General features: G+C 43.1%; 1 protein-coding gene across 1 annotated transcript in view; it reads right to left on the bottom strand.

Moving 5' to 3' along the window:
- Positions 1–24893, bottom strand: part of GABRA5 (gamma-aminobutyric acid type A receptor subunit alpha5) — a 55767-nt gene extending 30874 nt beyond the window's left edge. The window contains exons 1-5 of the mRNA XM_053934661.1: positions 24814–24893; positions 24041–24193; positions 15954–16075; positions 14103–14170; positions 13771–13991 (exon numbers count right to left, since the gene is read on the bottom strand). Coding sequence (XP_053790636.1) covers positions 13771–13991; positions 14103–14170; positions 15954–16075; positions 24041–24126 — 497 coding nt within the window. The 5' untranslated portion in view covers positions 24127–24193; positions 24814–24893. The remainder of the gene's footprint in view (positions 1–13770; positions 13992–14102; positions 14171–15953; positions 16076–24040; positions 24194–24813) is intronic.
- Between the last annotated feature and the right edge of the window lie 1892 nt (positions 24894–26785).

Below are 26785 nucleotides of genomic sequence, written 5' to 3'. Positions count from 1 at the left end.
GTTTAGGCATGTCATTTCACAGCTGTAGCTTGGCGTTTTAATATACATACTTGTCATCTGCAAACATCGAAGGAGGGAATGCCTCTATCCATCTTACAAAGACAACAGGTGTAGAATCAGGAAGTGAAGGAATATTCAGTGCAGAATTATGCATAAGTCCTCCTGCTTCATCTCTCTGTCCTATGAATTGTATCCTGCTACCTGCATCTCTGGAAATAACCCTTGTGTGTAATGAGGAAGGTTGTAGACATTCATCAACTATAAATGTGGAAGAGAAGTGAAGATGAGTTGCACAGAGACTGTGACCTAGTGGAATTTAATTAAGTCCGACCAGAAACTATTTTTGCCTGTCTTAAATAAAAGGGTAGCAGATAAGGCTGAAGGGCATCTGGCTGCCACTACCTGACTCAGAAGCTGCAAGGACTCTTAAGGTGCCAGGGCTACTCATCTGTCCCCTCTGAATTCCTCACCCAGAAAAAGGCAGAATATCCCTTAATATCCCAGGGTGCTGTCTAATGCAGTCTTCTGGGTCTACCCTGGGGGAAGGAAGAACCAAGTTTAGGAGCTGTTAATGTGCTTGGGGACAGCCTTTCCTTTCATTAACATGAATTCTTTGGATAAAAAAAGTTCCTTTTGCTCTCTATCAATGATATCTGCATGCTTCTTTCCTTTTCCCACACCCCTATCCTAGGACCACTCCTAGTCTGGCAATCTTGAACAAAATTAACTAGCTTTATCTATTTATTACATGTTATTAAGAATTATATAGTTGAGCCTCTTAGGTGATTTTTAAGTGCTGAGTGAACACTCTCCTAGAAACCTCTTACAAAAGTGTGCATTACCCAAGGCTTTTAAGTGTCTTATAATGGCCAATGTGACAAAAATTTTGACAGGAAACTTCTAAGAAAACTTGACTGTGGGTTCTGATTCACAGCACAAATGTCACCACCCTGAATTTCTGTAGGTGCTCTGTGCCCAACACGAACTGGTATTCATAACTGTGTGAGGACCTGAAAAACAAAGTTACTCAACTGACTCCTGGTTCAAAGAGACTGGATTTTCTACTGCATAAAGAAATAAAAGCAGCACAGCAGACATCTACACTCTGGGGGCTGGAAGCATGGGTTGTTGCATACAGATTTGCAGAGTACAAACTATATATTCAGATCATAGCCCCAGGAGTCTCAAAAATTGATATCTGAGGCTACTCCTTCAAATATCACCTGCAGTGATATTTGCACACTTTGGCTTTTAACATTGTGATAAATCTTAGGGACCCTTTGTATATTCTAGTTTAAATAGCTGATTACTACACAGTCCTTGGTCACAGCCAGCATGGCTTCATGCTTTTCAAACCTGATTTTCTTTAATGATAATGTAACCCATCTAGTTGATTAAGGGAAGTCAGCTGATGCCATCTTTTTGGATTTCCATACAGCTACTGTCTCTCACAGTATCCTTCTGGACAAAATATCCAGCACACAGCTAAATAAATATGTCATGTGAGGGGTAAGCAACTGGCTATGGGGTTGGACAGAAAGGGTTGCGGTGAATGGATGACATAAGACTGATGACCTGTCGCTTGTGGGGCTCTGCAGGGCTCTATCTTAGGCCCTGTGCTCTTCAACACCTTTGTGAATGACTTTTATGCAGGTCTGGAAGGGATACTAAGCAAGTTCACAGATGATACAAAACTAAGAGCAGTTGTTGCCTCCGTCAAAGGCTGCGGGGCCCTGCAGAGAGACTTCCAACAAATCAAAGGGCTGGGAAATCAGCAACAGTATGAAGTACAACAAAGGAAAGTGCCGGATTCTGCACCTGGGATAGGGCAACCCTGGATATATGGACAGACTGGGGAATGAGATGCTGTAAAGCAGCACCATGGAAAGGGACTTAGGGGTCCTGGTCAGCAGCAAGTTGAACATGAGTCACCAGTGTGCCCTGGTAGCCCAAAGGGCCAACCATGCCCTGGGGTGCATCAGGCACAGCATCACCAGCCGGGCAAGGGAGAGGATTGTCCCGCTCTGCTCTGCACTGGGGCAGCCTCACCTTGAATATTGTGTGCAGTTTTGGGTACCACGCTATAAGAAAGATATTAAATTATTAGAGAGCATCCAAAGGAGGGATATGGAGATGGTGAAGAGCCTTGAGGAGAAGCTGTCTGAGAAGTGGCTGAGGGGAGCCTACAACTTCTGTGTGAGGGGAAGAGGAGGCATTGATCTCTGTGAGGACCAGTGGCACAGGACCCAAGGGAATGGCCTGAGGTGGTGTCAGAGGAGGTTCAGGCTGGAGGGTGGTTGGGTACTAGAGCAGGCTCCTCAGGGAAGTGGTCACAGCACCAGCCTGACAAAGTTCAGGAAGCATTAGGACACATGATGTGATTATTGGGGATGGTCTCATGCAGGGGGAATTGCACTTGATGCTTCTTGTGGGTCCATTTCAACACAGCTTATTCCGTGATTGCAACAAAATTACTCTCAGTTTACATTTACTTAAGAAAGAGAAAGGAGGTCTGGGCATGCACACATGAAACAGTCTTTGCCTAATCCTTTTAATATGGTGACTCCAGAATGATGATGATTGCTGTGCCCAGTGTAGCACAGTTATCTGAGCTAGAGACAGTCACCAAACCAGGATTTTTCTTTCACAGCACACACATTGCTCAAAAGGCAGTTCTTTCCAACAGAAGCACTTAAAAGCTTCTCTCGTCCACCATCATTCTGTCTTAATAAAACCCCTATGGGATTAGTTCCACTCAAACAGGTTCTTTGACAAGATTATAAGCAGCTGTTAAAGGTCCTTTGCAATAGGAGAATAAAACTCTGATTTTATTGAAGATAATGGTAAAATTCTCCCTGACTTCAATGGGACCACTATTCATCCAAAAAATGTAACAAACCCTGATTTTTACAGCTGCTGATTTATTAATGACAAAATTTTGTTCTCATAATGCTCCAAATACTCACACAGCTAACCAAGTGTTAATCAACCAACAAAATGCTATTGTGTACCTTAACTATCTGAAAAAAAAAAAAAAGGTTAGGTCTACAAATTATTTAATCTATCACCTATAATTGTGCATGAAAGCTTTATCAAAGCTTCATAATGTATAGCCTTTAAGAACATAAAGTGATTACTGACATTCTGTTTCAAGACACATAAACAAATATCTAAGAAAAGCACAATTCAAGCAGCAAGACTTGTTCACTTCAGAAAAGTCACCTTCAACCATTTCCACTGGGGAATTAAGCATGACAATGCTTTCAAGAGATTGTTCCTTTTTAGCAAGAAGGAAGTGAAGGAGGTGTTGAAATCAAGGATGCGGCAAGGAAATAAATTCACATATTAGGGAGGCAGACATTTGGAGTAAGTGTGCTTCAAAGGGACGTGAGAAACCCTCAGTAGCAGTCCCCAAGACAGGAAGCACCCTGTCCTGCAAGACCCTGTTTTAGGTCACTGCAGGGACCCCCCAGCTGTTCCCATGATCTCCTCAATGCAAGGAGCATCTGTTCCTACTTGTGGGTAAAGAGAGGGGGTACTGAGCATCCTCCTCGTACCCTGTGAGTGCAGGAAACATTTTCCAACATATTATCTGCAGCTGCCAGGCAGGCGTTGAGGGCAGTCACCTGCCCAGGAAGCCACCGACAGCTGCAAATCTTGCTTTTGCTTATCAAAAGTTATTTGCTACTAACTTCAATATGAAAAACATTAAAACAGAGAGCTCTAGAATGAGAGGGAAGCAGAAAGGCAGAGTCACCAGTGGCTTTTGGGAGAACTTAATTCAAATAAATGTTGAATAATAGGAGTTACAGATGAAGGGGACACAGAAATACTTTTGTTGGTACTAAGGTACTATGGCCAGAGAGATACGGAGTTTTTGTGCCTATTTGCACTCATCCCCAAACTAGCTCCATCTTCTTATTTATTTCTGTGCACTACCCTCACCCCTGTTTAAAGGGAACATTTAAATGCTGTGCTTTGACCCCACCCGTGCTGCCAACCAGTACCTGCTATGGGGCTCAGGTGAGCCAAGTGCCCTCCCCAGTATGAGACCAGCCATTTTCCTTAATAAAAGGGAAAATACTTGCTTAAAACTCACCTTAAACCTACCACAACCTATCTCCCCAACATGCCAAAAAAGCCTTATATAGCTCACTCCAGTGGGCTTGCTGGCTCCCTGAAAAGGGAGACTTCAGGGCTGAGTCAGACCCTTTTCAGGAGTCAACTCCAGGAGAAGCTTCCTGGGGTACCTGCTCCAGCATGACCTCAGCAGAACAACTTGAACCCTTCTGGTATACCCAGTATGCTCACTGACACACATGGGGCCAAGAGAATAATAGAGTTACTGGTTTGGGTTGTTTTTCCAAACTGTGTTGTTTCAAACTTTAGGTTTGTGAAATTATTCATGTGACCTTGACTAATGATACCATTCAGCTATTCTCCTATTCTGATGTCTTGGGAACACTTCAATAACCAAACTTCTATTTCTTTCAAAAGGTTTTAAAGCAAGACTTGTTTCAGGCCCCAGCACAGTAAGTGTATAGTCCAGGGAATTGATCTCTCCCTGTGTTCCTGAAGTAAATGTAGTGTGCCATTATAAGCATATATACATATACATATGCATATATATACACACACAAACACAACACACACATAACATATATATGAGGACCTTTCTTTGCTCTGAAGCACTTGCCATACAGTCCTAACAAACCCTAGTGGTGATGGTGGGTTACAGAACACCACACAGAAGTTTTAGAATGTGGACAGATGTTGACCCATGGCTGTAAGAGTCACCCTGAAACCTGCCCATGGCTGGGTGATTGTCTGCAGCCTGGCTCGGGGGAAAGAAGTGATTATTCTTAGAGACTCAAACAGTGCTTTGCTAATGGATTTCCATCACTTTATTGGAAAAAAGGACAAAATGCAGATTCAGAGACTTGATCTGCATGTCCATGTGGGATGTGGAGGCAGTTCACCACTGTCACCTTCTTATAAACACTGATTTCTTTGGAATACAGCACATAAAGTGAACAGAGAACAGAAAGTAAAGCTAAAACTAGAGTGAGGTGCTCTGCAGAAATTTCTGTCTTAGACCATTTTACCTTCTTAACCACTCTGCCAACAATACTACCATGTCCCAACTTTCCTATGATGCTGAGATGTTCTATCATTATGTGACAACTAAATGTCCTTTAAAATGCTACAGGGAAGGGACTATGGAAGACTAAGAGCTCCAGTCATTGATGCTTTTGGGAGCTGTGAATACATAATTCAGATGTATGGTGTACTTGACAGGAAAACTCCCATTTTAAACAAACAAAATCCTCAGCACAGCTTCTGCTGAAGTGTAAAACAAGGCTTTATTTGCCTAGATGAACTGTGCTGAAGACTAAGTTATTGTGACATGATCTGAGGTGGCAGAATTGATCTCAAAAGCTGTGCCACTATAAGAATGACCTCCCTGCATGTGGAATAACTTGACATACCCAGCGCATACTCTTAGACAAGAACGGGGGAGATGTTCAGCCTCTAGACACAGGAAAAACAGGAAAAGGCAATGAAATAACCAATTGGACACACAAATTACACTATATGGATTTGGGAGGTTACAGAAAGCAGATGTTTATAATAAAGGTAATACCTTTAATTCTCCAGTACTTCTTTTAAGTGCATGAAACCAATGGATGAAGCAGTGAGTTTATGCTTATCCAACCTTGCCATGCAAGTTATCTAATGAAGCCCATAAGCAAGGTAGAACTTGCTGGAAAAGGCTCTGTTTTTTTATCAGACTAACTGGTGCAGTAAAAACCCCAACCTTTTTGACAGACAATTCCTTCTTCAGGTTCTCTTCCTAAAAACTTTACTTTCCTAAAGAAAGTAAATTAGATCAAAATTGCTATGCAGTTCTGAATGCTCTGCACAGTATCACACCCATCTATTGGATAGTTTCACTTAAAAACCTCTCCAAGCTTTCTCTCCTTTATGGTCCAAATTCTCTTTTGGCACCCCCTGAAGAAGGCTTCCAAACTTCTCCTCTGCAGCAGCTTCCTTTTTTAGTGAGTTCTTGAATTAAACCCCAAAAATCTAACTAGCTCTAGCAATGCTGAGAAGCTGACGCAGTTGTTGATGCAGGAGAAAGGGGAAACAACATCTGAACCAGCCCACACTTCATTTTGCCAGGCCACCCATTCCCCAAGTCTGCCCATGCTACACATTTTGACTATAATCTCCTTATCTGCATGGCTTTTTGATAGCATGTTCAAGGAGGAGCTAACTGCAGTAAGTACAGTTGTTCTTGAAGTGCTGAACTATGAGCTTCTTTTTGTCTCTCAAGAGAGGCCAGTTCCAGTTACTGGCAGAACCAGCCAGCAATACCTGGTGCCAGTCAACTGCACATCTGATCTTTGCTTTCAGTGGAAGACAACCCAAGTACAGGAGAAAGAAAGAAGCATAGAAATCACACTAAATGATGAAGGCTAAGGACTGTGATGGACACAGTGCAGTCATCCTTCAATTTTGATATCACCTGCTAGGCAATTTGATCAGTGCAGGTTTTCTGACAGTCCAAAAGGGCTTTTGTTTTTCCATTTCTGCCTGTCAGTATGGCATGTGTTCCTCCATGGATGAAGGCTATCTCACTGCACAGACATCTTTTTGCTTCCTCCCAGTTCACACACCCTTTATATTTCTATGAATAGGCATAAACTACATGAAGTATTTTCTACTAAGAAAAATTATCTGGATTTAGAAAGTAAAAGTGGGGGAAGGGATGAGGAGGAGAAGCAGAAACCAGGATGCGCAGTACCAGCCCATTTGGCCTCTCTCACATTTAGATTGGGATGCACAGACATGGCAGGGTAGGTAGGAAGGATTATGACCTGGCAACCCAAAATAAAGAACTAAAATCTTTGGTTATTTCCACAGTTCAGACCTAGAGCTCGAAACCATCACAGCTTCCTTTCAGCCACTTACATTTAACCCCAGCTTCCTTTTATCCATCTCAGGATTACCTCCAAGGTCACGCCTCATCATAATTTGCTGCCTTTTGTGTTTCATTAATGCTCCCCACACCTCTGCAACAGAGGGAAGTAGTGATTTGGATTAGAGGGAAATGTGCACATCCCTGTGTGTATGTACCTTATTGGTACATGAAGAAAGCTGTTTAGCCATCCAAGCAGGATGTCATTATCCGGGTTTTTTTTGCCTTGCTTCTGAAATGATACATGCTCCTGATCCATACAGCCATGAAGGGCCAGGTAAAGGGTGAGACTGTGGGTTTTCACTGCTCCAGGAAAAGAGCCCTATGATTCCTCAGCTGTTTAACACCATAAATAGCCATTAAGCAGGCCTCAATTTACCATCTGTTTGTTATTTATACCACCACCAGTGCTAGCATCTGCTACAGCATAATCACCTGTTTGTTACCGTTCAACCTCAGAGAAGGAAGGGCCGAATCTCCTAGTGACATTTGTTTCTTGACCGCCTCATAAGGTGCACCATATTCTCTCCTACACCCACCTAGGCAAAAGCGGAGGACTAAACCCAATTTATGTGTGTTCAGATGCACTACACTTGCACATCAGACTTTAGGTTGCACGGAGAGGAAACTGTATTAGTCCTCCACAAAACAGGTCCAGCTGCTGGCCAGAACATCCCATAGCTTTAGGTTGCTGGCACAATACCCATTTCCAGGCTACATGAGTTTGGAGGTGGGAAATAATTAAGATGGGACTCATGTGACTAAACAAAGGTATTAGTTACACTGTACTCCTTTGCCTCTGTGAAAAAAAAATCAATAAGAACCCCTGAAGTGTGAGTGGAGAAAAATAAGCCTCTTTTAACTTCACTACTAAAGCAGTCATCTGAAATAATGTAGACTTCTAACTCCTTATGAAATTCTCTCTCCTGCATTGGGAGCAAATCTGAGCCCAGAGGCTCGGCTGCAGTCACCAACATTACAGATTAACAGAATTAGGTGAATCCCACCCTCCCTGCTTGGGGCATTACACCACAGTGTATTTTAGATTACTCAGTGGCAGTCAGATGTTTCAGCACAAATATAATATACTTCAGAGGATGGTATTTCTGATTAGGCAGACTAATTTCAGTCTAAGTGAAATGACCAGGGAGTCCACTGTAATGTTATCCTCCCCTAACAGTAAAAAAAGACAGCAGAACCGTAACAATTCTTCAGCATCTACCAGACACTTTCAAAGCCCCCAGATACAGAAGCAGACTGGGAAGATACAGAGTCACCAAAGCATCTGTGTTTTCCCTGGGTGTTTGGGGGCACCTGTCAGGGCACTGCTTCCTTCCAGGTTCTGTTCAGTCACCCCATCCATGCATGCCAGCCCTGCTGGTTCATGCCTATAAAGCAGGTGGAACACAAAGGAATCTGGCAGAAACTGTACCAGCTAACCCCAAAGGGAAGCTGGGTCTGCCTCTGCACTCAGCACAGACCTGGAACTAAAGTTGTACCTTTTGTAGCTCCTCAAAGTCCAAGCAAAGTCCAAGCAAGTCCACCCCTCCTCCAAGGACATGCTGGTTCTTGTTTGGGTTTTGTCTTTTAATCAATTCTGCCCTTGCTGTGCAAGTTCCCATCTCTGTAATGGAGATCGCTGCAGGGCTCTGCCCACTTTTATTACCAGCAGAATAGGCCATTGTCACACAATCTACATAGGGATTATATTTAGTCATAATTGTCCATTTTGAATGAGTTACACAGTCTCCTCTGATGCCTTTCTCTCCCTGCGAGTAACTCTGGCCTTGGATTTTTCAAAACAACAAATCTTGGTTCCTTGAACAACTTTTGAGAAATGGGGCAATGTGCAACCAAAACAGAGCGATGGCAAGCAAGAGACTTGATGTTTAAACAAGAATCCTGCTGCTATCCTCAGGGAAGGGCCCTTCACTTCACATATCCTTGTTTTCTCTTGCTCTGTCAAAATCTGAATTGACAAAAAGCAGCTGAGAGTCCTTGCCACCACGGCAATTTTTCATCACTCTGCAAGATTCAGCCCAAAGTAAAGAAATCACTATTTTTTTAATTCCAGCTTCAGGCAGGTTGAAGCTTGAATACAAAAGAAAATGTAACAAGTCTAACACAGGGAAAGGAATGCATATTTTTGTGTCTTCATAGCTTGTAATTAGTTTTTTAATATTTATACAATACTTAAAAAGAAATGATAGATCCCTTTCTGTAGATATAAATAAGAAATAAGGAAAAACACATTCAGATTGAACAGAAACGTTCCCATCTAGAACCAGACATCTGGTTGATGGAAAACTGAGGATTCGTTTTAAATCATAGATTTGCTGGTCAATTGTCGCTTGTGGGTACACAAGCAAACCTATGTCTGGCAAAGTCAGATCTTGAGAATGTACACATTTCTCATAGAATGATTTTCCCTTCAAACAAACAAGCAAATGAACAAACAAACAAACAAACCCTGGCTTTCCCATTAAAAGTCTTGAAAGCAGCACCGTATCTTCTGGTCAACTGGTTTTATGATCAATAGCTCTAGAGCATAAAATGGTTAGGTTGATAATTCAAGTCCTTCATGGAAGAGCAGAATTAGTGCTAACGTGCACTCAGGACATGTGCTCACTCGCACATACAATTTTAATGCTAAGTGCTAATGTAAGAATCAATATTTTCAGCCTAAGTAAGCCTGCGTGTGCAACACAACAGAGCAAGCAGCGTGGTTATGCTGCCATCAAGTGGACACACTTTGCTGAATTGTAAACACCTTTCTGGAGCACTAAAGATAACAGTATTTCAGGGCTGTATTAAAAATTTTGGAGTTTTTTTAACACCATGCTGAAGAATGTCTGCATTCTCTAGCTGTTAAATTATCCATATGCAAATTAATGGGACAGTTTTTACTGTAAACTCTCCCAGGTTCTCTGTCAGCCTTCAGTCGCCATAATAACACAGGAAAAATCTGTTTGTACACTCCTCAGATATATGACTATGTCCTATTTAAATTCCCAGATTACATCAGATACGTGGAAGTCCTGGTGATAAAAAAAGAGATTTGGGGTCCTTTTGACCAATTGACAGTGAGAATGGGGCTCTAAGGAGTGCCCTTGTGATGGCAGAAGGGATGGAAGGAAGATTTTTCACTGTCTACAAGCTGATAGAAAACCATTAAAAAATGCATAAAAGCTGCTGGCCAAAAGTTAATTTATGATCCACAAGTTTAGCTCTAGTGAGCATGCTCTACTTCATATAATTTTTGGCTTCTTTTCTTCACAGCATTTTTTTCTGGCATTCTACAGCAAAGTTTATCAAAGCTTCTGTCTTCACAGCCAATTCACACTGAGCAAAAAAAGACAAAAAATGCAGCTCACTGAAACATGATGGTTCTCTTCTTAGCCTGAAAATGTTGCTTAAATCACTGTTCCAATTCTTCAAAATAAATGAATTCTATACAATTTACAAAATTTATTTCTCAGATAATATAAACTAAATATATTTTGATTTTTAAAAGGAAATAATCTAATTTTTACCTTAATTCACAAAGCTATTACATATATATATATTAGTGAAATATGACGTATGTTTTCTAGTGCTTTTTATACCAGTGTTCTTACTGAAAAAAAAATAGTAAAAAATTTGAAAGTGGAGCTACAGACAATACTCCCCTCTAGGGGCAGAAATAGAATTTGCAGCGTTCCATTCAGGAGCGCTTCATTTGTAAATGACATTAGTGAAATAAAACTAATAGGTCCTCCCAAGTGAAAGGCATGCAGAATTATTAAGTCATTCCCCACAGAGAACACTGCTGTCTGTGAAATCTGTCTGGAGGACATGTGTTCCTGTATTCACACAGAAGGGCTTTAATGCCACACATACAGAGAAGCTCATTTATCATATTTCCCTAGCAACACACATCCCATCAACTTCTGACCCAGACAACGTATCATCAAATGCAATAGGCAAGTGTACATTTTTCTTTATAAGTAAACACGTGTGTCATGGAAACGTATATCCTGACAAGCACTAAAGCTGGAAGTTTGCTCAGCTGCTCATACTTGGTATATTTGGAAGTGAAATTGGATGGAAGGTCAGCACTGGCTCGGCTGCTTTCCTCCCCTTCATTCAGGCAGCCAGATGCAAGGTTGCAAAAGCAATTCAGGCATCTCTGTCAATGACAGAGGGTCCAATCCTCCCCACACAGAATACTCCTACGTACAGTCTGGGAAGCTCGCAATTCCTCCTTGGAAACGAGGAGAATGCAGAGCTAACAGAGGGTTGTCTACACATCCCCAGATCCTGAGAACTGAGTAAGCCTGATGGGAGCTACAGGAACTGGAGCTCAAGCCTCAGCTGAAACTCAGTACTTCACAATGCACTACCACTGAGACAAGCAGCTCCCCCCAGAAAAAGCCCATTACTGTCTATCTTCTCAAGGAAAGCCATCCTAGGTAACTCTGCTAGCTGTTACTTTTGTTAGGACACTCAAGGAAGCTGAAGGGGCTGGCTACTTGTCACAGCCATCTCTGAACAGGATGGGATGATACCCTTAAGACACTCTGTGGTACAGAATGGCTCTGCCTCAAAAGGAGCACAGTTCTAATGCACGTTACTAGTGCATTACACGTTCCATGCACGTTACTAAAGCAGGCTCCTGACTAATGTTTAAGCAGAAGGGTTAGACACTTGAAAGTTATTACTTGTAGCAGTGGAAAGCAAGCTGATTTAAAAGCTTTGCACTCTATTTCTTACCACATATACTGTGGTTAATAGAAATTCTATTTTCACAGACAATATTCTAACAAAAAAAAATTATGTTGCATTTTTTTTAGGTTACAAAAGCATTCTGTTCTTTCTGTAGTCTTCAAAATCATCCATCCCAAAAAATCAGGGGAAAAGGAGCTAAGTGGGATGATGAGAAAGTCTGTGTCACATCTGCATTTTTCTCCAGCTGCATATGCTGAGCTTTTCCTAAGTAAGGTACCTGTGGAATCTGAAAATATTACGCCATTTTCACCAGAGAGACACCTTGGCAGAGTAACTCAGATTCAGTGATGAGCTCACCTAGGTCTAGCTCACCCGGGCCTCACTCTGCTAGCTGGGGTGGCTTAGCTCCTCACCTCATGAATCAGGGTTTCACTGCATTTGTTTAACACTGCAAAAAACAGCACAGAAATTGTGCAATCTACTCCACAAGGTCATGTTCTGCTCCAGGCTGAATGTGAGTCTGATCTGGACTTCACTTACACAAGTAATTTACACAGATAATTGGGAATTGCCACTTCTGCAATCCCCGGAGTGGTACTTACGTAGTCCATACAGCAGTGAGACTGGTTTTAAGGCTGGCATTACTAACTTTTTTTTTGTGAAGTCTCTCTGATAGATATTTAGATTTTTAAGTGTGTCCATGCATTCTCACATTTTTTGGTTTATTGTTGGGATTATCACTAATTTGGGGCTAATAAGTACAGCAACACACACAGTAGAAGAGAAAATTAGGATGGTTTTTCCTTCTTTTAAACATGACTTCCATCATGTCTAAATCTTTTTAGTGCTAATGTAGTTACAACTGGGATGGTCCAAAGCTCTAAGGACATATGTAAGGATGTGTCTCCTTTTCCTTCCAGAATAAGGGATTTAAGACTAGGCTCAAAAACCTCAAACATGTCTGAAACACCTGAAATAAAACCTGGGAAGCTCCAGGTCCCTGTGTACAGAAGCATAACCCCCTTGAGCCTCAACAAGTCTTAACCTCTAGGCCCATGAGCAAGCCTGTGACTCGCCCTGCCAGCGTGCAGCACTGTGTGGCCCCACAGCAGAACAAAACACCAGCCAGAGTTTGGCTTCCCACACATGGCTGGGGGCTGCCTGCTGAAAACCCAATCATCTCATGCCCAGCTTCAGGCTCCTGAGCACTTTGCTGGGTCTCAGGCACCACTCTGGGCTTGTTTATTGAAAGTTCAGAATAACCTTTTGCTGCTCAGTAGGTTTTTACTTTTATCTCTTTTTCAAGTTGTCCATATGACTATGGTCTTGGAGAAAACCCTGCTGAAGATAGACAGCAGTCTTAATTACTACAGGCTAATTACCTTTAATGAGCAAATTTCCATACACTGATGTGGGATTTGGCCTGAAATAATTTCAGACACCTAAAATCATTGATGTTATATCTTCTATCTACGTTATGCAATGATGACTCTTGGCAGTGTACTCAAATCAGGAGTACAACTCTAAAGATCTGAGACACCCATTTGCTTCTCAGTAATATAATGTCCCAGCTTTGTTTGCAGGATTGTACCTACTAAAGCAGCTTCACAGTGCTGCTAGCTCATGTCATTTATCCCTATGATCATTTGCCTTTTAGCGCTATTAGTCAAATTAATAAAAAGAAATATAACAAAAGCTCCAAGGGTTCAAGATGTACTGCCCCAGAACAAAGTCTCAGTTTCTGGTCTTGGATACTGTTCTCCTGCAGTCTGCACTACAGCTGCAAACACAAACAGTAAGAGAGAACAGATCATCATAAAAAAGCTGAACTGAATCATCAATCTGTTGAGAATATGCTTTCCATTTAATCAAAAGAAATAGTTAAGCACTAGCACTATTCAGAAGCTACTAATTTGTACTTGAAGGCTACAATTATATTTTCCATTTTTCTTGATATTCACACAAATATATGTGAAAGATCGGTTCCCTGGCTCTACTAGGAGTGAAGAAAGTGATTCTCACCACAAGTAATTGTAGTTATCTGGGAATCAGCATCAGAAGAAATCAACCCTGGCTATTACCTCATGGTATACAGCAGAGTGCCATCATCCTCCAGGCGTAGAAGCTTGTTTGGGGTTGTCATGTTGTGAGCAATAGACTTCTTGCCATTGTGGAAAAAAGTGTCTGGGGTCCAGATCTTGCTGGCGAGCAAGTTGTTAAGAGGGAGGCGTTGCATAGGTCCTTTGAATCGCAGCCTTTCATCTTTCCAGCTTTGTCGGAAAAAAACGTCAATGGTATATTCCTGGTACAAAGAAATACTAGAGGTATTGCAGGATCTGAATAGAAATGATGGTTCCAAAAATGACTTTAGCAAAGTAAATACAACCGAATTGGCAGCCTCGTGCTAACTTACCATTTCTGTGTCTGACACAGGACCAAAACTGGTAACATAGATGTCTGTTTTCACCTGAGTTATTCGCTCTGTAATAAACATAGGCTCCACATCAGTAATTGCTTTAAAATGCAAATACCTACTGGCAATGCTTATTTCTATTAATTTCTGAATCACTCAAAAATCCCTAAAAGATTGAAATTAAGAAGAGCATGCTTGAGGAGGCATTTAATCCCAGATGAAATGCAGTTGTTGACCTTTGGGAGTCCAGGCTTTGTTCTAACAAACAGAAAGAAACCAGCCCTTCAAGGATGCATTTCCTCTGACTGACAGGTTTTGATCATAGAGACACAGAATGGTTTGGGCTGGAAGGGACTTTAAAGATCATCTAGTTTCAATCCTCTGCCATGGGCAGGGACACCCTTGACTAGATCAGGTTCCTCAGAGCCCCATCGAACCTGGCCTTGACCACTTCTATGGATGGGGTATCCATAGCTTCCCTGAGAAACCTGTTCCAGTGCCTCACCACCCTCAAGGTAAAGAATTTCTTCCCAATACCTAATCTAAATCTACCCTCTTCCAGTTTAAAACCATTATCCCTTATCCTATCACTCCCTGATAAAGGGTCCCTCCCCATCTTTCCTCTAAGCACCTTTAGGCAATGGAAGGTTTCTACAAGGTCCTCCCAGAGCCTTTTCTTCTCCAGGGTGAAGTACCCCAACTCTCTCATCATGTCTTCACAGTATCATCTTAGTAGCCTCTTCTGGACTCACTCCAACAGGTTCATGTCCTTCTTATGCTGGGATTCCAGAGCTGAACACAGTACTCACAAAAGCAGAGGAGAAGAATCTCCTCCCTCACCTTGCTGGCCACTCTTCTTTTGATGCATCCCAGGATGGGACTGGCTTTCTGGGCTGTCAGCTAACACTGCCAGCACTTACGCAATACCTACCACAGGATCAGATGAAGTGTATCTTGGAAGGACCTACTCCCCTCTGCTGGCTTGGGTGATCTGCCTGATTCCAGACATCTATCAGAGATGTCTGAAGTTAGGTCAAATTATTTCTACCCTCAAGTCTCTTAAGTCCTTCTGGCATCTTTTCAAATCCAGGTCTAATTTAATTTAAGGGCAAAAATTTCAGAAGTTCGTTATATAAGATAAAAAGCATCAAGCCCTATTTTCAAGCATCTCTGTGTAAAGTGAGAGGAGAAGGAGAGAAAGGGATGAAAGCAATGTGTTGGTCTCACAAGAGGAAGGGGTGGGGGTAGCCAGATTAAAAAAGGGCCAGGAAGAAACATAACAGATGGTTTACACATGGTTAGAAAATGAGAGAAATCTGGGGGAAAGAGAGCTGAAGGAGGGCTCAACAAGGTTAGGATGGCAACCACTATTCACATGCTACGGTTTTAAAATAGCTGCTGTAGAGGTTATCAAAAAGACATATCAATACAGATTCGCTGTACTTGTCTAAATATGGATGGTTTGGGGATCTGTTTTTAAAAGGGATATGCCTTATCAACATAATTTTATACAGGCTGACCAGTAAGGCAATCTTGCAGCAACCTGCTAGCATAATGTCTTGCTCACCTTAGGAAATGCCAGAAAGAAAAATCCAAACCGTATTCAATTACAGAAAAAAAAAATATATCACAGATGCTGTCCTAAGCCAGCCTCAGATGACCTGAGTGACTGCAGAACACAACTTTCAGTACTCTTTTTCTTGTGCCCCATTTGCTAGGAGAGAAATCTGCTTTCTGGACTTAGTTTAGTTAATCAAACACAAGTCCCTTGTCACAGCCAAGAACAGGTACCCACTTGAGAGGGCACCATGTAGACAATGCTCCTGTCTAGCAGGGGACACTTTATCCTACCTCCCAGTCCAGGGCGCAGTCTGTTGTCATAGCCGTCCAGCAGACCATCCAGGATCCTGGTGAATATGGTGATGTTATCATTGGCCTCCTCTTTTACTGATGGTGTTGGCGTTTGTGAAAAGCTGTTTTATGCAAACAAAAGGAAATATGTCAAAAGCCATGCTGCTTTCAAGGGGCTTCAGTCTTAACGGTACTTTGTGATGGAGTCACCAAGGCTCTCTCCTCTCCTGCTGCTCCTGAACAGCACAGGGAGCGGCAGCCATTTATTTCATCATTACTATAAACTTATAAATAGCTCTCCCTGGAGTAGGACCTAAAGAAGGACCCATGCCATGGAGGTAAAAGCATGGGATGCAAGACAACTGAGCCCTTTGATCTTTGTCCCTAATGCACAGGCAGATCCCTGTCCCCTGCGCTACCCCTTCCCACATCAGCCCCACCACCTCCCCAGTGCTGGCATAGCTCCATCCATGGCAGGGAGCAAGGTCAGCTCACAGCACTGGCAAGAACTGTTACTGGTTTTCCTAAGGTTAGCTCTCCATTCCTCAGGAACTACATCAGCTGGCTGGGGAGCTGCATGAGAAGCACAGGTTTGCCTGGAGGTGCACCTTCAAGTATGCCTGAAGATGCTATTCAATCTTTAAATGCCAAACAGCTTCTAATTTTCAAAGTTTCTATAATTTATTGCAAGAACAAAGGTTGAATTGTGACCTTATTGAGGATAATAAACTCCCACTACATTCAAAAATCCCACTGGGGTATCACTGGGGTATCTGAAAAACATACTGCTGTACAGAAAACACAGTTCTTCACTCCTCCTCTCTCTTTTGCATAAATTAATTCTCCCTTGTAGTATGCAAATAACAGCAATGTGTAGTGGGTCTCATTCCATATCTTTTGGGCCAGATTTGTGTTTATTCCAAACTCTTCTTTATTTCATCATTTTATCCATGGCTCAGACTTAGGAAGCTGCTCACAGCACAACTAACAACTCACATTTTTAAATCTGTTTGATTTTCATTTAAAGATGCTTAGGAGAATCCCCTGCTTATTAATGCCTTTGCTTACCTAAAGAATAGACATGGGAGATTATCCACAAGCATGCTTCACCTGCAGCAAGCAATGAGCATCTCTTAAGACAGCTCACACTAGGCGCTTATTCATGATTCAGCCTCTGCTGAGATCACCAGCAAATCCTCCAGCTGTGACAGGGCACACTGCCCCACCAGGAACTGAACCCTGCCTCATTCACCCTGCCAGCAGGCAGGAATAGCTTACACTCAGCAACCTGAACTCGATGGGAGACAGTCATCCAGAGATAAAAAAAAAAAATAAAAAGAATCTATGTTTATTTACTACCAGTCCCCAGGAAAATAAATCTGTAAATAAATAGAGAAGCTCTGAGCATCTCTCTGAACAGCTTTCCTTGCAGAATACTTGTAAAATACGTGGTTGCCTTACCTAGCAGAATAGGATTCATACAAAGAAAGACAAAGGGACCTCAACCTGGTTTTACCTGCATAAGGTTTCCACTAAAGAGACCTCACTGACACCCCTGTAGTGCATCTGGAAGTTTTAGTGACACCAGACCTAGCTCAGAACAAGCTGCTCTCAGACATGTATCCCCTCACAGACCTGAGGACCCCCAGCCCTGCGCTCGTTCCCTTTACATTTTGTATGCTGCTGAAAGAGGAAGGGATTGCAAAGCCTCTCAGGACATGGGAGTAAGGTCGGGTTGAGGGAGCACAGATGTGATTCCCTGAAACACCAAAGCCCATGAAAAGGCCTGCTTGAGGAGGCCTTTATGACCTAAGTGCAGCTGGCACTGCTGCAACCCTCAGCAAGCTCCACACTGCAGAGCCCAAGGCCACCAAGGATCTCCCCTCGCTGCAGGTGGAGGCATAGCCACAAATCTTGCCTATTTTTCATCCCCATAGTCAAAAGACCAAATTAATTCTGTTTTCTTTGCTGTGACCACAACCTCTAGTAAGCAACAGAGTCAGACAAGAAAGAGTTAATCCAGCAGATGCAAACTGATTACAGAAGCATTAAACATGTTTTCAGGCTGGACTGTTCCAGAAAAAAGACTGTGCACTTTTTTTGTCAGTTGCAATTGAAGGGATTCACCATTTAAAAGTGAATATTCAAAAGTAGCAGCCTAACAAATGCAAACAGAAGGCAGAACTTATAGACCTTCTTCAAATGCAGCAACCACAATGAATGCTTTGATAAAATCCTAGTATAAAGCATGAAAATCCAGTACACCTAGAATACTATTTTTGACTTTTCTATTTTATCTTTTCTTTTTCATAAGAAAGAGATATGCATCATGCTGTCTGACTGCTACCCCGCATCAACGTAGCAACCCATTTTCATTTTCCACTGCATCTGACAAAGAAGCAGAGAGATCAAACTTCATTTCATTCCTACAAGTTTCATGAGAAGCTGTGACTAGACAAGGGGAGAGCAATCTAAATTAGTGCCTCATTAAGTAAAAATGTGAGGTTAGCAGTCATCTATTCCCTCTGGCTCGCTGACTGGGCCACTCAGTATGCATGTAGCTCAGAAACAGCCTCAGCAAGACCAGCCCCTCTCTTCTCTGACAATTAAGAGGTATGGAGGAGGCTTGCGGGGTCATTATGAAAGATCTTGGGAGAAAAGGACAGTAGAGGTAAAATGTAGGTCTTGCAATGGGAGATGGGAACAAGGGATACCAAATGCGGATCTGGAATTATTGCAAAGATGCAGTGCTGGGGGCACAGGACACAAAGCTTCACTAGTTTCTCTGCTCTTGAAAAAGCTTGTTATTTTTAGGGCTTATGGCTGATTTCAAAGCCAATTGAACTCTGAGAGAGGATTTCCATTGAACTATTTTTGTGAGGATGGGACAAAATATACTTAATTCTCAGAACTGCTCCTCTCAATCTAAAGAGAGTAATTGATGCTACTTCCTTCTATCTCAGCTATGTACGTCTTTCACAGGAATAGTACACACACCCCATCCACTGAAATACTTTTATTTCTTCACAAAGCTAATTAATAGAGGAAAAAGCTAATTAATAGAGGAAAAAGATGGAGAAACAACTATGGTGGAGACTAGTAAAAAGTCTGCACTTCTGCAAAACTGCAATCCAATTTAGATTTGGCAGATCACTTCACCCAAAAAAGAAGGCATCTGATTCCGAATTTCAGTGAAATGCCAGTATTATGTGAAGTTGCATTTGTAGACGGATTGCTGTTTGCTCTTACGTAAGTGTGATTTTTTCTGTCGTGACAGAAAGTTAGCGTGTAATTTCTGTTATTGAGATTGCTGGTGAAATGCATGCTTTGGAGTAAGGGCTGAGATTGTTGTGACATGTAAAAAGACATGTAAACTCCATTTGCAAAGTTACATGCATATATTAGATACTATATAGCTCAACAAATAGAGAGAAATAGGTGCTACCAACCCTAAACTAATTATTTCCACACAGCTAAGGATTAGGCTTTATCAACATATTAGTAGGTAAGCACATTATTGCTCTCTGCAGTGAAAAATGTTTTTATAGCAGAAATTTTCAGTTAGGGATAAAAATAAACCTAGAAAAGAATCTTAGGGAAATGCTAAGAAAATTCAGAGATAATTGCATTTAAAGCTCATTACTGAACATAAACTAAACCAACCAGGAATACTTCTCATCACATTTATTTAATATTGCAATTTTAGGGTAACTGAAAAAATCGTAAGCCACAGAAGGGGCTCATCAGTGTAAACTGTAATAACTCTCTAAAGATGCTCAGCTACCTTTTCTGATGACTTACTTCATAATTTACCACTTTAAACATCATTGTCTTTTTTGCCACCTAGTCAGAATCAGCTACTCACAGCTCAGTTGTAATAAAAGGAAAAAGTATGGTAGATATTTAATGATTTTCCCAAAACATCTTTAAAATGAAATGGCAATAATTTCTGAAAAAAATAACTGAAGTGTATTTTACTACTGAAAGATTTATTTTACTTTCTCTCTTTTAAGAGTAGTGTTTCCAATAACTTGCTTTAATAGGATTGCAATTATATCTGAACTTCAGACAAATTAACAGTTTGTGGAAGACAGTGGAGAACGCAAACTTTTGGATAAAGCCAGCTGGCCAGACATCAAAGGAAAGAGATTTACTTTTCTAAGTTAGCTTCTTGCCACCCCTTCTGTATTAATTCTTGAGATCTAAAAATGTTGATTTTGTGAATTTGTGCACTGAAGGCTCAATTCCTTCACATTGGATTAGAAGACTGACTAAAATGATGAAATTTTAAAACTATTTTCAGATTCTTAAGAAATAATTTAATTCTTTTGTTTAGCAAGAGCAATGTTTTACTACCTTCAGGGAAGGAGCAATTTGTGAGCAGTGCAGTGAATGCCTGTTTTTCACAGGGTGACATCTTAGAGTCCCCCCCATCCCCTGACATCCTAATGCCCCTTTCGATGTCCTGAGCTTCTTCCAGGGTCATTAAACATCTCCCAGTACTATCAGCTCCCCAGGTCACTGACCTGCAGCTTCATTGGGGGGAACTGCATGCCAGGGCTTCTCCTGCACCAAGCAGAGCTGGATAGCCTGAGGGACACTCCTGCTCTTTGGCCAGCTTGCAGGCCAGAGATGCTGAAGCCATTCAGCTGTTTGGTATGGGACTGACTGATACCTGTCTGCTTCCTGCATGCAGTTCTAGATAGCAATTTACTTTTCCAGTTATTAAAATTGTCTAATGGGTTCAAAAAGCTATCTGGAGATATGAAGAATGAAAGGAAGGCAGAATAAAAAAAAATAAACAGACAAGCATGACTGCATAAGGATACAATAATTCTTACAAAATTAGTCTTTAAAAATATGAGGAAGAACTCCCTAGCATCACTAGTACTTGAAATGAGGTATCCCAGCAGAACTAACTGCTTGGGGCTGCAGAGACTAAGTTGAAATAACAGCCTGAAGGAGAGGTATGTTTTGCCTAAATAGCAGGATTATAGTCTTAGTAATAATGGCTGTGAGCTGGAGAAGAAGCATGTGAAAATACAGATACACCATGGACTGAATTCTTCAGAGTGTACAGAGAAATGCTGGGTTGGCTACACATAATTGGGATCTTCTGTTCTGCGTGTTTCTGCTATTATAAATATTATTAGCAGATGGCAACTATACTGTGGGTACACGAACAACGTCCATCCCTGTTGGTTCTGGCTCTTAGACACATTTCTGAAATTGCACATCCAAAACGCAAACAGACCAGGACTGTGCATCACCCGTGTGACCCCATGGACAGCCTGGGACTTGCAAAGTAAGAGCTGGCCAGCTTGGATCCAACCATGGGCTACCTCATCTCGGGGAGATCTGTGTGCAAGCAGCTACACGTGGCAGCAACCCTCACAGGGCTGCCACTACCTGTGCGTCCTGAGGGCTCATAAGCAGTCTTTTATCTCACCTGAACATACTCTTCATGGTTTTATTTTACTTTTAATCATTGTCTAGCTTTATTATTAATGTTTACTTTAGAGAAAATTATGAGCTACCTTGAAATGCTTAAGTAAAACACCTTAACTTGTTAGAGCATTATACAACTCAAGGCTGAATTCAAGCAGGCTTGAAAAAGCTTTGACTAGTGCTGCGCCATTTCTGCAGAAGTAGATTCATAGAACTGTTATACCAAAACCAGGAGGGGGGGTACTTCAAAACCTCGGTTCATCTATATCTTTGCATTTTAATTCAGTGATTTTTCTTTAGATAGCTGCTACCAATTATGTCTACAGTCCTCCTCTACTGCCTACTAATGTGGATAATTCTCAATAGTCATTACGCATTTATGTTAAACATTAATCACAGTCTTTTGCTGAGATTTCTCAAGTAGCCTAGTAGATTGAGATACATAATTTCTGTTTATGTTACCAGGCATTGTGCATCAAAATCCCCCAAGGTGGCTTTGGTTATGTCAGCAAAAAACGTATTTATGATTTAATATAAATATGGAATGACTATGTAGACCTGTAGAAAAATATCTGCCTTCATCTGTAATGTCCTACAGTAGTTTGATTTTCAATTTGTGCTCCTTTGACCAATCACTTTTAACTAGCACATTGCAAAAGTCACTGCAATATAACAGGGCAGTAGAAACATGGATGAAGCTAATAAAGAAGAATCTGGTAGCAACAGCAAGTGTTATCAGTATTAGATTTCTGCAGTTAATACAGCAGCCCACATGTTAATTGTACTCCTCCGTCCTGAAGAGTCAGTCCCAAAGCACTTAGCAAATTACACTCTGAAACTGCTTCTGCCTCTGAAGCAGAAGAGCTGGAGCATCCTCTGTCTTTTGAGCAGGGTCAAAATTCAGCCCTAAGGCAGTGTGTGAATGGTGCAGTGAATTGGAGCTGCTTATCTCTGCAGGCCTGGACTAAAATTACTAGATCAGAAATGGGGGGGCAAGGGGGATGGGGTGGGGGGAATTTACGTGATGATCTCATTTTAGTGCACAGAAGCTTTTTTACTAACTTGCAGAAAACAAGTGTCCTAGTTTCCTCTAACTGTCCTATTCTGGTTATCTGCCAGGTTACAGGTCACACTGATTTCTACCTGAGACTTTGATTCAGTATTTGCTTTGGAGTCTAAAGGGAGTTAAACCACCTGGGTTTTGGGTTGTTTGGTTTGGGGGTTTTTTGCATCCTCATCTATCTATTCTTCTGTTAGAGGAGATACACACTTAATAGACCCACACACCAAGCAGGTCACACTCAACTATGACAATGTGCTGCTTTCTGCAGGGATGATGAATAACCAAGAAGGGCATAAGGTTATAGTCACCAAGATCTTCTCAATGTGGAAATACTTCGTCAAACTACAATAATGTAAAGACAAGTTTAAAGCAAGTCCCACTCTGCCCTCTTAAATTCTGTCACAAAATCCTGGGACACTTTTGCCTTAGACCATGGTGTAAGAAGGACCGGGTTTTTCCAAGGTGAATAAATGAGTGTGGAACTCTTTGCATCCTTTGTAGAGTGCAGTCCTATACCTGCTCACATAAACCTCTGAGGTCACAGGTTTCTGCCTACCTGCACGGGACACGTGCTGGATACCAGGCTAAGCTTTGCTTACAGCATAGACAGTCACCACTCAAAGTTTGGTCTTTCTCCTAGTTCCAATCTGGAACAAATCCGTTTTCTTGAAATCAGAAACTGATTTGCATCTCCATTTTGTATCTTCTTATAGCAAGGAATTGATGGGTGCGCTTGTGAATCAGCATGTTGGGAGGATTCATTTTTTCTGGTGAAATCATAAATAATTGTTCTCCTCCACAAAGAAGAATCAACCTACGTTTCCCAAGCACTTGCAAAATGCTTTTTCCAGATTCCATTGTATAGCTCAAATTCGAAAAGTTCTTAAGATCTCTGGGTATAGGAAAAACATATAAATAGAGGGTGTCTGACTTTATTTTTCATTTTCTGAGACCTACAGTTGGAGTATCTCTTTGATACAGTTTTCAGAATATCACTGTCAGGAAAGCATCCAAAGCAAAAATAAGGGAACGGGATTCCTTGCTATATGCTTCAGGGAAACACGATTTCTAATTATTCTAACAAGTTTCAACTCAGACATCCTTCTAAGCAGTCACTGTCTTAGGTCACTCGGGAGGAAAGCCTGTACCAGCTAGGAACATGCATCAAGTCTCACTATCGCAGTTTTGGGGGTTTTTTGCACTACTGCCTATAACCAGCACCCATCAGGTGAGAGGGAAGGTGCAAGATCCCGACATCACAGACACAGGGGCAGAGGGCACCACAGCCCCGGCTGTTCTAAACCCAGGTCAGAGCACTCAGCAGCTGTAGGCCGGGTCTGAGCTCCTTGTGCCCCACAAGCCTTTCCCTATGCCACCATAGCAGGCATAAAGAACTGATACAAGAGAGCAAATTTGAATGGGAGAGCAAACCACTCCCTTCCCCCTGACACCAGCACCTTAAGATGAACCGCAAAGCCCGCTTGTTTTGTTCAGCTGCTCCATACCACATGGAGCCAAGGTTTCTCATCTCCTTAAAAAAGCCACAGCAGAAATTCAAATGCAACTGGCAACTCACCCAAAGTGGCTGGCTAAACTCATGGAAACGCAGAAGAGGAAGAAGTTTTTGATCATGATAAAGTCAGAGACCATCCCATTGTCCATTCCAGAGGAGAAGAGGAACGCAGGTGGTTGCTTTGGTGAAGGTGCAGCTGTTCACTTTGTTCTTACACTGCAACAATACAAAAAAATTGCTAAATTATTGCATGGACAGAGAGCAGGATAGCAGAGTTCAGCTAACACCGCATCTTTTGCTATCTGCGTTTTTCACAAACTTATCTAGGCTTATGTAAACATCAGCTGTTTATGTAAAATTGTGTATCTTCAAGGACATGTTTTACCTTCTGCTGTCAGCAAACTGCAAAACAGGAAAAATTCTTTGTGGCCCAGCTTTTCCCAATATTCATCTGTGGTATAAGTAACTAAAAAAATAGCCACCATTTTCCAAATGCCAATTTCAACCCTTTACCTATTTCAACAACTTCCACATGCCTGCAAACCCAGGGCTGTGTGCAGCCTCCGCATCCTTTCCTTCCATCGCAATTTTTTCCCATTAAATACCCGGCTTCCCTTTCCAAAATCCCAGTTGAAATGCCAAGAAACACCTACTGCTTCTTGGAATTCATGCTGCTGATGCACGGCTTAGCAAAAGGAGGGTGGGTTGTTGGGGGGGGGGGGCGGGGGGAGGAAGAGGGTAAAAAGTGACCTTCCTCGCAAAGGCACATAAACCTCACGCTAGCACGAAGAACGACAGTAATGTAGCTGCTCCAGCGACTGCTGCTTTTTGGATACCTGCCTCAGCGACCAGATCACCAATTTCAGCATTGTGCACTAACGTTTTCCTCTGTGCCCTATTAAAAACAAACAAAAAACCAAAACCACAACCAAACCCCCCAAAAGCTAACGAAACAAAAACACAAACAAACCACCCCGAACCCAACAAAAACCCCAAAACAACCCCCAAAAACATACCCAGAGGGGACTTTCCTGGATCTTCCGCCTGAACCCTGTGCCCCCGTGCTACATCGCTCAGCAACTTGTTCTCCCACCCCACCGGAGCCGCAAGGCAAAACGCCCGAACCAAAAGCCGCCCCCCGGGGCTCCCCCGCCCGGCCCGCGCTGCCCCGCACCGGGTCCCGCTCGCTCCGCACCGGGCACTGTGGGGCTGCCGCTCACTTCCCGCAGCCCCGGCCGGCCCGCACCTGTCCGGCGACCGTCGCTCACTCGCCGCCGTCGCCCGCGCACTGCGCCCGGGGCGACGCGCACCGCTCCGCTCCGCGGAGGGTGGCACCTGCCCGCCCGTGCCCTCTCTGCTGCTCCTTCCCGTCTCCCCTCCCCACCCCCCACGGCACCCCGGGAGTGCCCCCGCCCCGTCCGCCGGCCGAAGTTTCCCGCGGCCGAGTGCGCGGCGCGGGGCGCGGCGGTGCCCGCCCGGGGCTCTGCAGCCGGGGCTCCCCGCCGCCCTCCGCCTGCCCGGCCGGGCGCGGGAGCCCGGCGCTTACCAGCTGCCGGCGGGGGGACGAGGACGAGGGGGCAGTGTTTGCCCGAAAGTTGCGGAGCGGCAGCAGGAGCGGAGCGGGAGCGGCGGCGCTGCCTCCCGGCCGCTGGCAGGCGCGGCCCCGCCGCAGCGCCGCGCCCGCGCCGCCCCCGCGCGGAGCCCGCGGCCGGGAGCGCGGGGCGGTGTGCGGGGCGCGCCCGACCCTCGGGCACCCGCGGGAACCTCCCGGCGAGGGGCCGCTCCCGGACCCGTCGCAGCCCCGGGAAGCTTCAGCGGCTCCCGGAGCTCACCGCACTGATCTCCCTCGAGCAGCCCCCACCGAGCGCCCCCCGGGGCAGGGTCCTGGGCGAGCCCGGCCTGCACCGACTGTCCTCGGGGAGAGGGAGCCCCTGCCACAGCCCGGGCGTGCAGGTGTCCTGTGACCGTGGGGCAGGGGCGCCCAGCACGGCCGAGGCTTGCCGGTGTATCGGCTAGTTGCACCTCACGTGTATTAGCGTATATATGTATAAACACACCCCTACATACCCAGATCTTACCTATACTCCTCGTCCAGTGGACCTAACCTAAACCATCATAGCTCTTAAATGCTAAAGTCGTAGGTTTATATCCACAACAAAAAGTCTCTTTTACATCCTCACTGTTAGACATCCATAGTTTATATATCGGTGTTGCATATTCCACGAGACCTGCAATAACTTCGAGGTTTCCTTGCGATTGTGTGTGGTGCTATTCCTGAAAAATGGATGTATTGTTTCACAGCTTCGATGATAGGAGCATTACACTCGCTGTATGTTCAAGTCACATATATAATGTACTGCTTGCAGGTTCATTTTGAGCTACATGAAAGATAAAATGAACATTGTATAGTCCTAGTTCCTGGGGATTCCTTGAGATGAATGCAACGTTTTGCAGTATGCACATCTTACATGTGATAATATATGATTTTAGTGTATACTGCTGTGACTGTATTTCAAAGTAACACTCCAAACTCAGTTATTAAATTATCAGATCTAATGAGGTAGTGCCTGTCTTTCAGGCAACGTTATGGATCAATGAAGCACTTGTTTTTTAACTATATCCATATAAAAGCTCTATGGAATTAATCCCTCCACTGAAATTAATATTGTTTCTGTAGTTCATTGCCACAGAGGGTGCTGCCCTGCTTGCCTAGTTCACAGTCTGCACTGTCTGAGTTGAAAAATGGTCCTTAGAAATTTCAGTTTACATTTTTTCCCACCTAATGAAACCAGAAAGTGGTTGCACCAG

This window comes from Vidua chalybeata, chromosome 2 (genome assembly GCF_026979565.1).
Source record: "Vidua chalybeata isolate OUT-0048 chromosome 2, bVidCha1 merged haplotype, whole genome shotgun sequence".
NCBI classification, from domain to species: domain Eukaryota; kingdom Metazoa; phylum Chordata; class Aves; order Passeriformes; family Viduidae; genus Vidua; species Vidua chalybeata.
The sequence above is the reverse complement of the archived record's forward strand: the minus strand, read 5'-3'. Positions and strand labels throughout refer to the sequence as shown.